Genomic DNA, 15,931 nt, shown 5'->3' with positions numbered 1-15,931 from the left:
AGTGAGCCTATACTTAATCACAGGACTGGCTAGCAACACAGGAGGTGGCAGGACCCAACAAGGCTGCTCAACTGAGACACCGGTTTTTCTTCTCTCTTGACACATATGAATATATGGTATTAATAAATAGATGGTATTGTGGGTAAGGGTTGAAATATACAAAAAGGGTTTAAATTCAAGTCAAGATACAGTAAAATTATGAAGCCTGAAAGTCAAAAATGAACAGCAGTCAGTAGGGAGCAGAAACTGTCAAGTGAAGGAGAGGTGGTCAGCAGTTCCCTCTGCTGCAGCAGCAGAAGCTGGGAGGACTAAGCAGGCAGCTCACCGTGAGAAGCGAAGCCTTAGACCAGGGAGCAGAGGGAAGTATCAGACCCACTGAAGTGCAGCTGTAGACAGGACAGGAGAGTCCTGTCTCTAACACTCCCTTGAGTACTTCGGTTCTTTAAAATCTAAGAGTCTACTATTCACATTTTTAAGATCCCATAATGATAATGGTAAATGCTCCCAATATAACCCTTAATGAAAAATGCAAAAAACTAAATTTTAATCTAATTATTTATATATGAAAACAAAAATCAAATCCATCTAATAGCTAATCCTAAAGAAAAAGACATTTTTATTCTTGTCATTCTATGGATGGCATTTCTTATTTTCATGTTTTCAATGACTTCTCTAATAAAATCTATTAATATTTAAGATTAAATTTAAAGACTAAGGATAGACTGTGGAGAGTACCCTGAGCCTGCATTTGGATCCCCAGGAACACACCTTAAAAAGCCAGGCATAGCACCCACAAGCCCAGCACTGAGGGAGATAGACACGAACAAGTATGTGAGCTTCAGGCTGTGTGAGTTTACATCTCAGAAAATAAAGGTAGAGTGACAGTGATACAGGAAAAGACAACCCACATCTACCACATGCGCACACTATTAAAAAGAACATATGACACACATGGATGCACACATACCCCCAAATGCATACTTGTACACATTTTAAAAGTACATGTAACTCATACAACACATATATGCACATCAAAAAATAGGAAAAAAAAACTAGGAACAATTACACAAAAAACATGAGTCCTTTTGTATCTTAGTGATCCTAAGTTTCATTTTCTACTTCATTGGAAATACAACTTCCCAATTTGGAAGTAGTCTTTATGCCTTTCTTTATAATTATAAAAAGAATTAAGATATGAAGAAAATGAGTTTAGTTTTTAAGACAATAAGGACATGTATTACAAGAGATATGCCAATATTTAGAGACAACTCTACTAGCTTTAGAGTATACTTCACGGCTGGGACTGTAGCGTGGTCAATAACACTCATAACACTGCCTAGCATACACTCAACCCTGGGTGCAATCCAGAGTGCTACAGAAACTAGGTGTGGGGGCGCACATCCATAATGCCAGAACTCAGAAGTGGCAGCAGGAAGATCAGGAATTCAATGTCACCCCAAGCTACATGAGAACCTGTCTAAAACAACAACAGCAAAACACCAACCAAAACCAAAAGAGGGCACTTAAAGCACTTGGCTTGGGGTTTTCTATGTATCTGTCTCTGTGTTCTGCATCTGCACACACACGGAGGCCCAAACAGGAAGTCAGCTATCCTCCTTCACCCCTCTCTACCTAGTCTTTAGACACAGTATCTTTCTTCCTGAACTTGGGAGTTGGCAATCTCTGCTGGCCCAGTACCAGAAAGTTCCCGATATTGTCCAGTCTCTGCTCCCCTTGCAGCCCAAGTCACAGCATGTTCCTAGGCGCTGAAGTCCCATCTATATCTAGCTTCCACACTTCTCCATTGTTTGTTTTTAAAAATTATTTATTTTTATTGTATGTACACTGGTGTATTGACTGTATGTATGTGTGAGGGTGCCAGATCTCCTGAAACAGGAGTTACAGACAGTTGTGAGCTGCCATGTGGGTGTTGCAAATTGAACCTGGGTCCTCTGATAGAGCCGTCAGTACTCTTAACCACTGAGGCATCTCTCAGTGGTTTTGTTGTGTTTTTTATAAGATTTACTTATTTTATGTGTGAGTGTTTTGCCTGCATGTATGTCTGCACACCGTGAATGTACAGGATATCCAGAGGTTCTGAAAAGGGTGTCAGATCACCTGGACCTAGAGCTAGGGATGATTGTGAGCCACCGTGTAGGTGTTGGAAACTGAACCCAGGTCTTTTATAAGAGCAGCAAGTCCTCTTAACTGATGAGCCCTCCCTCCCCGTCCATCTCTCATGCACCTCAAAATTTCCAGCTTTTTAACCAGCCAAGGTCATGAGGTACACTGTAGAAAAGAAGATATGGAAAACACGTTGATTTCAAGAAAGCTAAGCAGTAACAGCAGGCTTTCAACTGAAATGGTGAGCTTGCGGCCAGCAATCCAATTAGGCAAAGCAAGAACTGGCAAGTACAGAAAGCTAATGTGGCACGGCTGGAAGAGCAATACAATGCAGAGGGAATGCCTGAATTCTAATCCTGGTTTTAATATCGATTCAATATATTATCAGAAAAGTAAATCTTCCCTTCAGTTTTATTTGTCTCAGAGACAGCAGACCAAAGGGCAAATGCTGTGCTGTCCTCCTAAGTTTCTGGTTTTTACAGTGCTAAGGTTTTTACAGTGCTAAGGTTCACATCCAGAGCCCTGGCAATCACTCTCTCATAAAAGCTCCATCCCAGGGCCAGCTCTCTCTCTCTCTCTCTCTCTCTCTCTCTCTCTCTATCTATCTATCTATCTATCTATATCTGGCAGGGTCTTACTATATAGGCCAGTGTGGCACAGTAAGCCTCCTGTCTCAATCCCTCACCCTCACTTTTAAGTGTTATTTGTGTGTGTGTGTGTGTGTGTGTGTGTACTTTTGGTATGGTGTTCATGCTGGCCGGACACAAGCTAGAGTTACCTAAAAGGAGGGATTCTCAATTGAGAAAATGCCTCCAGAAGATCTGGCTGTAGGGTATTTTCTTAGTGAATGACTGGTGGGAGAAGGCCCTCCTGTGGGTGGTGGTCCTGGATTCTCTAAGAAAGCAGGCTGAGGCAAACATGAGGAGCAAGCTGTTTAACAGTGCCCCTCCATGGCCTCTGCATCAGCTCCTGCCTCCAAGTTCCTGCCCTGTTGAGTTCCTGTCCCAACTTCTGTCAATGATGATCCGGATAGCACAGTGATATGGAAGTATAAGCTGAATAAACCCTTTCCTCCCTAGATTGCTTTGCTCATGATATTTCAACAGAACAACAAAACCCAAACTAAGACAGTGTGTACTCTTGGACACAGCTGTGTCACAGAGCTCAGATGGAGGCAAGGGACGCCGTGGCAGACTCGGGTCTCTCCTTTCACCTTTACTTGAGTTCCAGGGTCAAACTCAGGTTGCGAGGCTCGGGTAGCAACCATGTTTATACACTGAGTCATCTCGTGAGCCCAACTTCCCCGGTGTGTTTTGTTTTTTTGAGAAAGAGTCTCTCTGGATAGGCTTGGTTGTCTTGGAGTTTGCTAGGTAGACCAGGCAGGTTTTGAACTCATAGGAATTCTCCTGCCTCTGCCTCCCAAGTGCTGAAATTAAAGGAGTGCCTCACCATACCCAACTCCTCAAATTAAAAAATAAAAATAAAACCCTGCAAGATTTGGGCTTCACTTTACACATAGGACAGTTACTATACAAAAGTAAATGTTTTAAGAAATTATTTACTTATTCTTATAAAAAAAAAGTTTTACTAAGGTCTCTTTTTTACAGGAAATTTGTCTGAAGCTTATATTCTAGAATAAGATGTAAAGGTGTACACCTACTGTAAACCTAGGATTAAGATGGATGAAGAGGATTTGAAGTTTAAGGCCAGCCACAGCTACATAGTAAATCCTAACTGCATATAAATAAATAAGTAAATAAATAAATAAGAGTTTGTGCTCTAGCATGTTCTGACAAAATACAACTATGAAAAAAGGAAGATGCTGTGCATGGTAAGGAGAAAGGGAGAGCTCTGAGTTTAAGTAGGAGAATGAGCTTCTCACTGACAGAGGTCTGAAGATAAGAACCTAGTTTCTGGATGCTGGAAACAAGGATTGATAAAATAGAGCTAGCCACTACAAAGGGCCTAGGTCAGAAATACACCTAGAATAATTCAGAAATGGAAAAGAAGCCAGTACAACTAGAATGGAATAAGTAAGCAGAATAAGAAAGAAGTCAGAGACATGTTCACACAGTAGGTAGGCCAGGTCAGGGAGAGTGCTATAGACTACCCAAAAGACTCTGGGAGATGTGGTTCCAGGAAGGTAATACAGAAGACATACAGCTGAATTACATTTCACAAGCATTTTCATGGCAGATGTGCCAGTGAGGCTGTAAAAGGAAAAAAGCAGAGCACAAAAGGAAATAGTAGTAAGTCTCAGGCAAAAGAAACAAACCTTGTTAGGTTTCAAAGAGAACTAATGGGTTGCTTGACACACTGGATTCAGGAAGCCTTCTAAGATGTGTCAAATTTTCTGGTCTATGAGGCACTGTACTGGCTAGTTTTCTGTAGTTTGACACAAGCTAGTGTCATCTGGGAAGAGAAATTGCCCCCATCAGACTGACCTGTAGGCAAGCCTGTGGGCATCTTCTTCACTAATGATTAATGCAGGAGGTCCCAGCTCCCTGTGATGGGGGTGATGGGGTGGTGGCATGCCTAGGCAGATGGTCCTGGAGTATATAAGAAAGCAGGCTGAGCAAGTCATGGGGAGCAAGCCAGTAAACAGCATGCCTCCATGGTCTCTGCTTCAGTTTCTGCCTTATGACTCCCTAGAAGACAGACTGTAACCTATAAAACAAATAAATCTTTTTTCTACCCAGCAACAGAGACAGAATAGGATAAGTGCCTACACAAGTGGCTACTAACTACCACTCAGAGAGTCCACCCACCACTTCTAACCTCTGTGGCACACACACAGACACTCATACACACACACATATACATTCAAACAAAAATCTCTCAAAGAAAGTTTTCAGTTATGCACTCACTGATAAGTGGATATTAGCCTAGAAACTTTGAATACCCAGGACATAATCCACAAATTAAATGATGTCCAAAAAGAATGGAGGAGTGGCCCCTGGCTCTGGAAAGACTCAGTGCAAGAGTATAGGGGAATTCCAGAACAGGGAAGTGGGAAGGGGGTGGATGGAAGAATAGGGGGACAGAAGAGGGCTTATGGGACTTGCAGGGAGTGGGGACCCAGAAAAGGGGAAATCATTTGCAATGTAAATAAAAAATATAAAATAAAAAAAAATTGAAAAAAAAAATAAAGTTTTCAGTCTAAATAATGCTAGGTCTACCATCAACTAAAAACAAAAAAGCTACACTTGAAGCTGCTTTAATCAGAGGATTATGTATTCAGTTTAGGATAGAAGAAACCCCAGCCTAGCACTCCTCTCAGACACTCAGCCTGCATAGAAACCCATATTCACAGAATTTTATCTTCCATCACTACGACAAAGACCTATTATGCACAAATGAACTAAAAATTTCAGACTCAAACTAAACACATGGGTTATACAGACAGTAAATGAAAAAAGAACATATTTCCTAATGTTGGACTTTGAGCTTAACAGAATCATAGTTTTTTGTTATTTTTAGAGATGAAATCATAATCATGGAAGAAATTAACAGACTTTGATGTTTAGAAACCACGCTTTAAACACCAGCCATCTCATATGTGTTTGAATATCAATACAGCTAAACAAGGACTGAAAGAAGATACAAACCCCCTGCAGTTGTACAGACTAACACAGCGCGCGCACACACACACACACACACACACACACACACACAGAATGCTCTCTTCCAGAAGACACAAGCCCCTGCAGTTGTAGACTAGTGTCATTTTAACTTTGCAACCACATTCTGAACCATGATTAGGCTCATCTAAGATATTATTAGATCCTCTGAGACCAGAGTTAGAGCCAGTTGTAAGCTGTCCTGTGGGTGATGGGAATCCAGCCCATGTCCTCTAGAAAGCAGTAAGAGGACTGCTGGTAGAAAGGACTTTTAGGGTCAGTCCTCCTTCACTCTCTCCACCCCATGAATATGCCAAAATATAACTAAGTTAATTACTCTAGGCATTTTGTTACAGAAATGGAAAGCTTACTAGCACAATAGACCACCAAAAACAGTAACTACAAATAGCATCTGCTACTATAAAAAGGCAGATAAAGAAGGCTGAATATATAAAAGTCCCTTCACTGAACAAACTCAGAACTGACTTTCATAACCACATTGCAAGATTAAAGAAAAGACAGAAGACCTTTGGCAGTCAGTGTGGCACACACCTACAATTCCAGCACTCGGGAGGCAGAGGCCGGAGGAAGCCTGCAGGTTTCAGGCCAGCTGGGACTACAATGAACTCCAGCCCAGAGGAACTTTGTTACATTCTTGTGATCAACAAAAGGGGAAAAGGGAAATTATATCAAAGTCTAGCCATCTCTACCATAAGTAAACTACATGAAAGAACTTAAAAAAAAAATAAAGAAAAAAAGGGAAATGGAGAGATGGCTATGCAGTTAATGGCACTGGCTGCTCTTCTGGAGGACCTGAGTTCAATTCCCAGCACCTACATGGCAGCTCACTCCTGCAACTCCAGTTCCAGGGCGGACACCCTCACATAGACATACAAGCAAGCAAAAAGAAAAATGGGGGAAAAACACACATTATAAATTAATAAATTGGGGACTGGAGAGATGGCTCAGCAGTTAAGAACACTCACTGCTCTTCCGAAGGTCTGGAGTTCAAATTCCAGCAACCACATGGTGGCTCACAACCATCCATAACAAGATCTGACTCCCTCTTCTAGTGTGTTTGAAGACAGCTACAGTGTACTTACATATAATAAATAAAATCTTAAAAAAAAAAACTCTCCTTTGAGGGTGGTTTAATAATTAATTAATTAATTAATTAATGAGGAAAAGATACTTTTTTCCAGGACAAATCAGAATGTTTCAGCCCTGGGGACTCCAAATCAACTTTAAATATAGATCTTTCCCTGAAATCTAAGAAACAAATAGCCATCAAACACCACACGTACCGTAGTGAAGAATGTCATTCCACAAACATCCTCACTTCAAAATTATGAGGAAGCTCTGGCATGTTAGCTGCTCTCTTGGCATATTAACACCCATGGCAACAGGAGATCCAAATATGTCATTAAAAATCGTCCTAAAGCATTAATGGCAGACCCAGTTCTTTGACTTCATCCATCACAGAGCCAAAATCAAATCACATGAATCACATATACACACGTGGAAAGGTAAAGGCAGTCACTGCTATGATCTGTAAAATGGGATGGCTCCCACCTCAGACTGAAGGCCTCCTTTCCAAGCCCACACAGCTAGCCAGGCACATCAGGTCTCCCCAGCCTTCTGCAGCAGCCTCTTCAACTTAACGCTGACCTTCTCCTCAGCAGTGGAGCCGCTATGGTACAGAGTGTGCGCTTACAGATGGTCTTTCATTCATAGCCCTGGGAGGAACCCTAACTGTCTCTGTCTCTCACACACACACCTGAGTGGGGGAGGAACCTTTCAAACCACTTTACATCCTCTCTGGCCCACACTGAACTCTCCAATCTTGTTTTAAAACACAATCCTGTTTACTGTAAATTCTAGCTACAATGTAACTCTTCTTCAGACTTCCTGGGTTTCCATCTCAGCATGCTCTTCATAAAAAATGTTTTACCCTCCCCCAACCACATTACTTCCCATCATAGCACCCTTCAATGGTCATCTTCACAGCAATTCTTTATTTATAACTCACCTAACTGTAAACCACATGACAGAAAAGTCTTCATATCTTTTGAAAGCTTGTATAACACCTGGCATGAAATGGGAATTTAAGGAACACCTGTGGAGCTGGAGACACAGTTCAATTGGTAGTACTTGCCTAGGGTAGTACTTTTCTACAGTAAATGAAGCCCAGGGCCTGCTCCCCAATACCACATAAAACACATTTGGAATCAACAATGAAACAAACAAAAAACATATGCCAAATATAAGGTGGTGATAAAGAATTAGAGCCAGCCTTGGTGGTGTATACTTTTAACCCCAACACTTGGGAGGCAGAGGCAGGTGGATCTCTGAGTTCGAGGCCAGCCTGGTCTACAAAGCTAGTTCCAAGACAGCTAGAGATACACAGAGAAGCCCTGTCTAGAAAAACAAAGTAAACAAACAGACAATATGTAGTTCTTATTGAGTATGTAGAGTACCATTTTCCTTATGCTGTGCTCCTGTAGGATGGATGGGCTGTCTCACTGGCAAGTACTCCAGCTTGGCTGGGGAGGGAGCAAAGCAGCCGCCCACACAGGTGGACAGTGCCGTTGGAAAGGGCAGGTCTCAAACCAGCACAACCTCCAGGTACCCTCGGATAAGGTCGTCTGTGGATTAATTATTCCTTTAGTTGATCTGGTCATCTGCTTTTATGTTCAAGATCTTGTTTCAAAGTAGAAAACACAGCACCCACCTAAATTCCCAAGAAGGGAGTGAGGGATCATAAATCAAAGATAACCAAAGCTACAAAGAGAGACCCTGTCTCAAGAAAGAAAGGAAGGAAGGAAGGAAGGAAGGAAGGAAGGAAGGAAGGAAGGAAGGAAGGAAGGAAGGAAGGAAGGAAGGAAGGAAGGAAAGAAGGAAAGAAGGAAGGAAGGAAGGGAAGAAGAGAGGGAGGAAGGAAGGAAAGAGAGAGAGAGAAAGAGAGGGGGAGGAAGGAAGGAAGGAAGGAAGGAAGGAAGGAAGGAAAGAAGGAAAGACGGAAAGAAGGAAAGGAAAGAAAAGAGAAGAGCGAAAATAAAGTAGGAAAGTAATATGTCGCATTTTGGATGATTTCTTTTTTTCAAATGGTAAAAAATAATGAAATCATGTGGATAAAAATCAAGTCATGATAAAAAATGTGTTGACTCCCTATGATGAGCGAGGTCATTACAGCTGTATGTGTGAATCTCATACCTAACCTCCAAAGCAGGCATTATCCCCTTTGCAGATGAGCACACTAAAGTTCAGAGATGTTCATCTAAGGTCAGTTGGATCAAAACCATTACTGGTATCTTTCCAGGGCAACACCCATTACATATGAAATATGTCTGATACAAGAAACACTTAGAGTCTCATTAGATACAAAACACTTAGAAAAGAGGACAGTAAGAGAGAGGTGCCTACCCTCCCAACAACTCAGAAGGCCAAACCACCATAATCAGCTCAGGAGTTCAAGAGCAGCCTATCAAGATCCTACCATATACATAGACATCCCCTAGGCTCTTAGCCTGAGGATTCTGGCTGGGTCAAGTGAGCAAAATAATTTTCCACAGAAAACAGTAGTGTATAGATACTCAGGAGCATCAGTTGTTCAAGTTATATTTAAGGCTTAACCTTTCTGAGAAAAAAGTCTAATACAGCTGTCTAATAGATCAAAAACCTGCCAGGAATGGTGGCTCATGCAGCACTCCAGAGGCTAAGGCAGGAGGATAGCTTGAGCTTTGATTCAGGGTATGCTACAAAAAGAGACACATGGAGACAGGCAACAGACTCAGAGACAGAGAAACAAAGACAGAGAGAGACAGAGGCAGAGAGGCAGGCAGGCAGGCAGGCAGGCAGGCTGACCAGCCCTCTAGTCCAGGCCTGTTTCAAGCTCTCAGTCATCCCCCTACTCCACTGGGATTACATACATCAGTCACTACAACCAAATTAAAAGATTCCTGAGCTGATCTCTTACTCAGCTCAGGGCCTGTAACATAGTAACAATATGAACTCAAGGTATCTCTCAAATTTTTAGAGCAGTATTATTTAAGTTATTGTTTGGAGTACTGTTTATCAACATAAATAAGTATGCACAATTTACTTTTCATTATTTAGTCCCTGTACTCTTCTTAGCCAGTCATATAAAAATTAAAGTGTCAATTTCACAGTTCTAGATAAGCCAAATCTAACTAAAACTCTGAATTCAAACCATATGTAAAATTTCCAGTTCAAATACAGTAAACCTTTGAAACCTCAGCTCATTACCATACATCTTACTTCTTTTGTTTGTACGGGTGGGAGGGGATATATACCAGAGTGCACATGTGGGTCAGAGGGCAGTTCTGTGGAGTCAGTTCTTCCCCCCACATGTGCATGGCTCCAGGGATCCAGGGACCCCACTCAGGTCACAGGCTTGTGCAATGCGGGCTTCCAGCCACTGAGTCACTGGCTGGCTGTGCTGTTCTCATTTCTTCAACAAAGTTCACCCATTAAAACGTAGCTGTCCTGTTAAAACACATGCACAGCTTGCCTTCCTTCATATTCTTCATCAAACTAATTGCCTCTATAATTTATTTTGCTTAAGTTTATTTACTTACTTTTTTCATTTTTTCCTAAGCTAGGATTTCTCTTTGTAACCATGGCTGGTCTGGAACTTACTAAAATAGACCTACATGGCCTCGAATGCACAGAGATCTACCTGACTTTGCCTGAGTGCTGGGATTAAAGGCGTTTTAATTTTACTTAACACATTAATGAGAAGACTTAAGTTCAAAATCAAAGATGATGCCCACTCTAGGAGAGCCTCGAGTCTGGTTCAGATTACGGGATCATTCTGAAATAAGATAATGACTATTATACAGTCAACAATGGTAGGTTACCCAGCTAAGGAAAGCTTTGAATTACTTTGAAATTCATTTCCTCACTTTTAAAACTTCTTTTATACTAACACATTCCTTAAGAATTATCATCAAACTATGATACATCAAACTAAGGTTGGAAAGATGATGGCTCAATAGCCTGACAAGAACCCATAGGAAAGATATCCTCACCTCCACAAGATCACATGCCCTCGCACACAAAGTAAATAATACTGTTTAAAAACCTTGAAATCGGAGATAAAGATCTACAAAAATTAAAATTGTAAGCCAGTGCCATCCAGCAAACCATTTGCATGTCCCCTTCAGTTTCTGGGCCTGGCCCCTGGCAGGCTAACTGTTCTTCAGCATGGTCAGAGTGGCCACCAACTACTAAACCTAACTGGCTAGAAGCTGGCTGACCTTGGTCACCATGGCTTTCCTGTGGTTCTATCCCATCAAGAAACATAATAAAGTTATTTTAGAGTATAAAAGAAATGGATTGGAGTAAACTTAGTAAACACTGACATGTGATATGTCTTGTAATGATCACACTGGTTCCTCTAAACTCAGCAATCTATTGAACTGTAATTGTCTGTAAATACCGATCAGTTACTTCAGTGTGTTTTACATTACTTATACCCTTCCACTAAAAAGAGTATTAATCAGTTTGACCAACAGTACCTAGTAAGTTTGTCACTTTTTTCTTCTTCTAGTCTTCCAAGTTAATTGTATGTGCATAATATGAAACCATGGGGACTTATCATTTTCTTTTCCATACAGGACTTTTCTTCAATATGTTTCTACAAAAGATTTTTCCTATTACATGCAAATCAAAAATAAAAAATGTTACTCACCTAGAATATCAAGAAAGAATATATCACAAAAGAATAAAACGATTTCTCAAATTAGAGTAATAGTAAACTTCAGTCTGACCTGGATTACAGACGATACTGTAACTGTTTATAGTATCCTTTCTTTCAAAGTGACAAGGGAAGAATGCTTTAACCAATTCCTTAGCAAAAAGGAAAGTAGGCTTATGTGGTTTACTATAATTTTAATTTTTTAAAGATGTATTCATTTTATCTTTGTGTATGAGTGTTTTGTTGGACTTGCTGTAATTGGAGTTATGGATGGTTGTAAGCTGCCATGTGGGTGCTGGGAACTGAACCTGGTCCTCTGCAGGAGCAACAAATGCTCTTAACTGCTGAGCCATCTCTCTAGCCCATGGTTTATGGTAACTATTAATTGCTTTTCCTGTTTATACTTGAAAAGGAAAATGAAACACATTTATAAGTTATAACAACATATGAGCACAAATTTCAAAACTTTATGCAGGTGTAAACATAGCTATAAAGTCTAGGATGCCTAGCATTATGCATGATGGTCATATATAAGCTTTACATTATTATAGAAATCTATATCACCACGAAACAGGATTGGCTTTTCACTGACCAAAGATTCTTACATACATAACAAATTGATTCAGAATAAAAAAGGAATTAGCTAAATGAATCCCTGTTTGGTTTGAAAATGGCAATGCTGAATTCTTAATCTATATTTTACACAAATGTTTCTCAAAGTACAGAACTACCTGAGGAGAGTAAAAACCAATAAAGGCAAGTGTTCCTAAGCACAGCAACACAAACTCCTGTGTTCTCTGAATACATTACCTCACTCCTTAATCTGGAAAGGTATGTACTAAAGCTGTCATCCTGTGAACTGAGAGACACAGGTGAGTAATTTACATAAATTACTACCTATCAGAAGTGTCTAAGGAAGATCACAAACATATTAAGGCTTCCTGCTAAGGTGGCAAACACCACCATCACTAGTGTCTGCAGCAGAATCCTCGACACAAATCAGAAACACCTACAAGATCTTCCTCCCACCCCATCAAAACCTACGCATGAGCCAGAGCTCCGCTCATCTGTGGCCCACTGCCTGGCGAGGGCTGAGACAAAGCTGGGTTCCCAGATGATTTCAATGAGCAGAGCAACTAGACTAAATGATGTTAGTTTTGCAAATGGAAGTTCTTATTTCCAAGGCTGATAATAATAAAGGCTAGTATTTCCTGAGCACAAGTCAGGTGACTCTGAAAGGCAGGATGAAAAAGGACTAACAATTGCTTTACTCTCTGCTGGCCAATCCAAATAGTCAGCTACAACCAAACTTTCTGAGCACCTTGACGATTCTATTTCCTAATAAAGTGTTTAGCTTTTCTTCTTCTTGAACAGAAGAGACATTACAACTGCACTTGAACCTTTTTATTTGGTTACTCTGAACCCAGGACAAGCACTCTACCACTGAGCTACATCTCCAGCCCTAGCTGAACCTCTGTAAATACAATTCTGCCAGCTTTGATTCGACAGGAGGAGTTTAAGGAAGCGTACAGACAACATGAAAAAGTTTGGAAACCCTTTATGTAGCCCTGAAGACCAGGGGAGCCTGCAACACACAGACCCACTTGCCTCTGCCTCCTGAGTACTGGGACTAAAGATACAAACCACTGTACCCTTTGTTTGTTTGTAATCACTTCTAAAAGCACCCATAGTCCTTATGTTTAAAATAAAAATAAAAAAGTCCTAAGAGTTAAACTAAAAATTAAATAGCAGGTTATGACACTAAAAACATGACAATATACATTTAAACTGTCTTATTCATAATTGGCTATATTCCTTAATTAAGTTTGTGTTGACAGTTAAAACAGAGCTGTTATTATTATGGTGTGAAGACCCATCTCCTTATCCAGGGACTGGGACAATGATTATGCAGTGTTTTTGCCCTGTTAAGTCACCTAAATACACACGTTAACAGGTGCTAAGAAACCAAAGCATTACATAAGCACATTCAAACAACAACATGGCTAGGCAAGATGACTGCCCTCAACACCACAGTGACAATCTCTGAGGAGCCTCCCGATGTCACTGCCTTGCTCATAGCACACTCCACTCACCCTACACCAAAACCCAAGGAAAAACGCTCCAGACAGCTTCAGACTCGCAGCCTTTTTATATCAGTGATAAAGTGACAGGCAAGGACAGGAAGTCTGAGCTTTGACTTTTTAGCTGGAGATAGCAGCTGCAAAGGAGTATCAATACCCTAAGTTGTACAAACTCCGGATTTTATCAGGGAAATGTTACAAAACTTCCTTCTTCCGGACAGCTCATTATTTGCCTCAAGTCTACATTCCTTTATTAGTCATGACCTTTCAGAATGCTTTCATCCCTTATTGTTTGAATAATACTGGACTTTTGATGTTGCTAATAAACCTTACAGAAGCCCTTATCAAAGAAGCCAACCTAGGTCCGTGCCCCAAAGCAGACCGGTTACAGGAAACTCAGTACTTATAATTCGTTGTAAACGAATGTATTCTCCTATTTTTACGTCCACTTGTACATTTCTATCACACATAATTGACAGCAACTTGAATCGGTTTTGCAGAAATTTACTCTTGAGGGACTGGGAAGCCCTGTGTGTTTCTAAGTGTGACAGACACACGACAGTGAACTTCATTTACCAATTGCCACTGGGATCTCACACCTCAGATCTGACCTCTGAGCCATATGTCAAGCAGAGTCCCACAGAATAACGGGGGCTAGGGGGAGGCGGGTTACAAAGATGGATCCCATAAGATCTAGATGCACCTCTAGCCTGCACGGATGGCCCAGAAGGTAAACCTGAAGAGTCATCTTCCCAGCTGGGACCCCCACACATCCCGCGGGCCGTGTGGCCTGCTCCGGGGCTGTGGGAGGGAGGGGAGGCAGTGTCTGTCCCCACTTGGGAGTCCTAAACAAATGGGAGACAGAGCAAGTTCTCACTTCCTGATCGCCGGAGCTTCCCGAAGGCCCCCGTCCCGCGCCAGTCACCGGGGACGGGGGTTCAAGGAAGGAGGACCCCGAGGGGTCCTGGGGCCCACCCAGCCCGCGCCTCCCGTCCTCGTCCGAGCCCTCGCAGGGCCTTACACGGTGACGTGACCGGAGCCGCGGACCACCACCGGGTCGGGCGAGTACTTGAGCAGCTGCTCCTCCAGGGCCCGCTCCTCGTCCTCCTCCTCCTCGTAGATCTCATCGAAATCCGCCATCCCGCGCCTGCGAGCCCCGCGCCCGGGGCCCTGGCTCTGGGGCGGCCGCGGGGAACGGCTGGGGAGGCGGCGGGCGCGGAGGCCGCGGAGCTGGCGCTCGGCAGTGTCGGCTCTGGCTACTGAGGAGACCTGGTCCCGGCCGCCGCCGCCGTCGCCGCCGCCATTACCGTGGGCAGGAACAACAACACAATGTCAACATCCGCCGGGGCCGCCACCCCCGCCAGCGCCGCCGCCGCCAGCGCCGTCGCCGCCGCCGCCGCAACTCCGGCAACCACAGCAACAGCCTGAGCCACCCGCAGCAGGAGCAGCCGGCTACCGCATCGCGAGACTTCCCGGGAGCGCGGGCGGTGCGGGCGCGGGTGCGAGCGTGGGCGCGCGGGCGGACGGGCAGACGGGCAGACGGGCGACCGGGCGCGCGCACGCGGAAGGCCCCCCCCGCGCGCTCCCGGGACGCCGGCCTCTTCCTCTGCTTCCACCCGGCGCGGCCCCGCCCTCCGGCTCCAGGGTCACCGACCCGGAAGGCGGCGTCTGTGAGGACCAGGGCGTTGACCCTGACTCGACTCCGAAAGCCAAGCTGAAGTAATCTCTAGACCAAACAACGACGGCGGACCATAGAGAATCTGTCCTGAGAGAACCTGACTGCCGGGTTAATAATCCGTTCTTAGTCCATGGTGCGAAGCAGAGTTGGTTGACTTTGCCAACTTGAGACCAACAAAGCAGTGCATTCTTGTCTACTGTTCTGCCTGATTTTCCAAAATATCTCCAAAGCCATTTTGTCCTTTTAGCCTCTCAAGTACAGTCCCAGGTTGGTTGGTTGGTTGGTTGGTTGGTTGGTTGTTTAAACAAGAAATCTCACCATCATACTATCAAAGTTGACAAGTTCTCCGGGTTCCAATTAAGAAGGTGCACTTGTATGTTTCACCTCTCTAATGAAAGATAATGTTTTCTCCCATAAACCTTCCCAGTTTCCTCCACAAGAGGTGGGGGGGAGGGGGAAGAGAGGAAGGAGGAGCAGTGGACTTAATGGATGGGTCACCTTGGGCTTGCTTTCATAATCAAGAGTCCGCCCGGCATCCAAACAGCATAGGAACAGGACTGGACTCCTAAGGACAATCTGGACAATGGGGTAACAAGAGTTCCTCATTGGACTGGGAAGGAAAGAATAGTTGTACTGGACCCAGTGTTCACAAACAGTTCTCTACATAGTGTTCACAGCCTTCAAGTTGTTTACGGCTCTTTGTCCAAGC

At 43.1% G+C, this 15,931-nt stretch overlaps 1 protein-coding gene across 1 annotated transcript in view; it reads right to left on the bottom strand.

The window, feature by feature from the left end:
• Chic2 (cysteine rich hydrophobic domain 2) overlaps window positions 1-15,032 on the bottom strand; it is a 42,295-nt gene extending 27,263 nt beyond the window's left edge. The window contains exon 1 of the mRNA XM_052198435.1: window positions 14,566-15,032. Coding sequence (XP_052054395.1) covers window positions 14,566-14,684 — 119 coding nt within the window. The 5' untranslated portion in view covers window positions 14,685-15,032. The remainder of the gene's footprint in view (window positions 1-14,565) is intronic.
• Between the last annotated feature and the right edge of the window lie 899 nt (window positions 15,033-15,931).

This window comes from Apodemus sylvaticus, chromosome 11 (genome assembly GCF_947179515.1).
Source record: "Apodemus sylvaticus chromosome 11, mApoSyl1.1, whole genome shotgun sequence".
NCBI lineage: Eukaryota > Metazoa > Chordata > Mammalia > Rodentia > Muridae > Apodemus > Apodemus sylvaticus.
The sequence above is the reverse complement of the archived record's forward strand: the minus strand, read 5'-3'. Positions and strand labels throughout refer to the sequence as shown.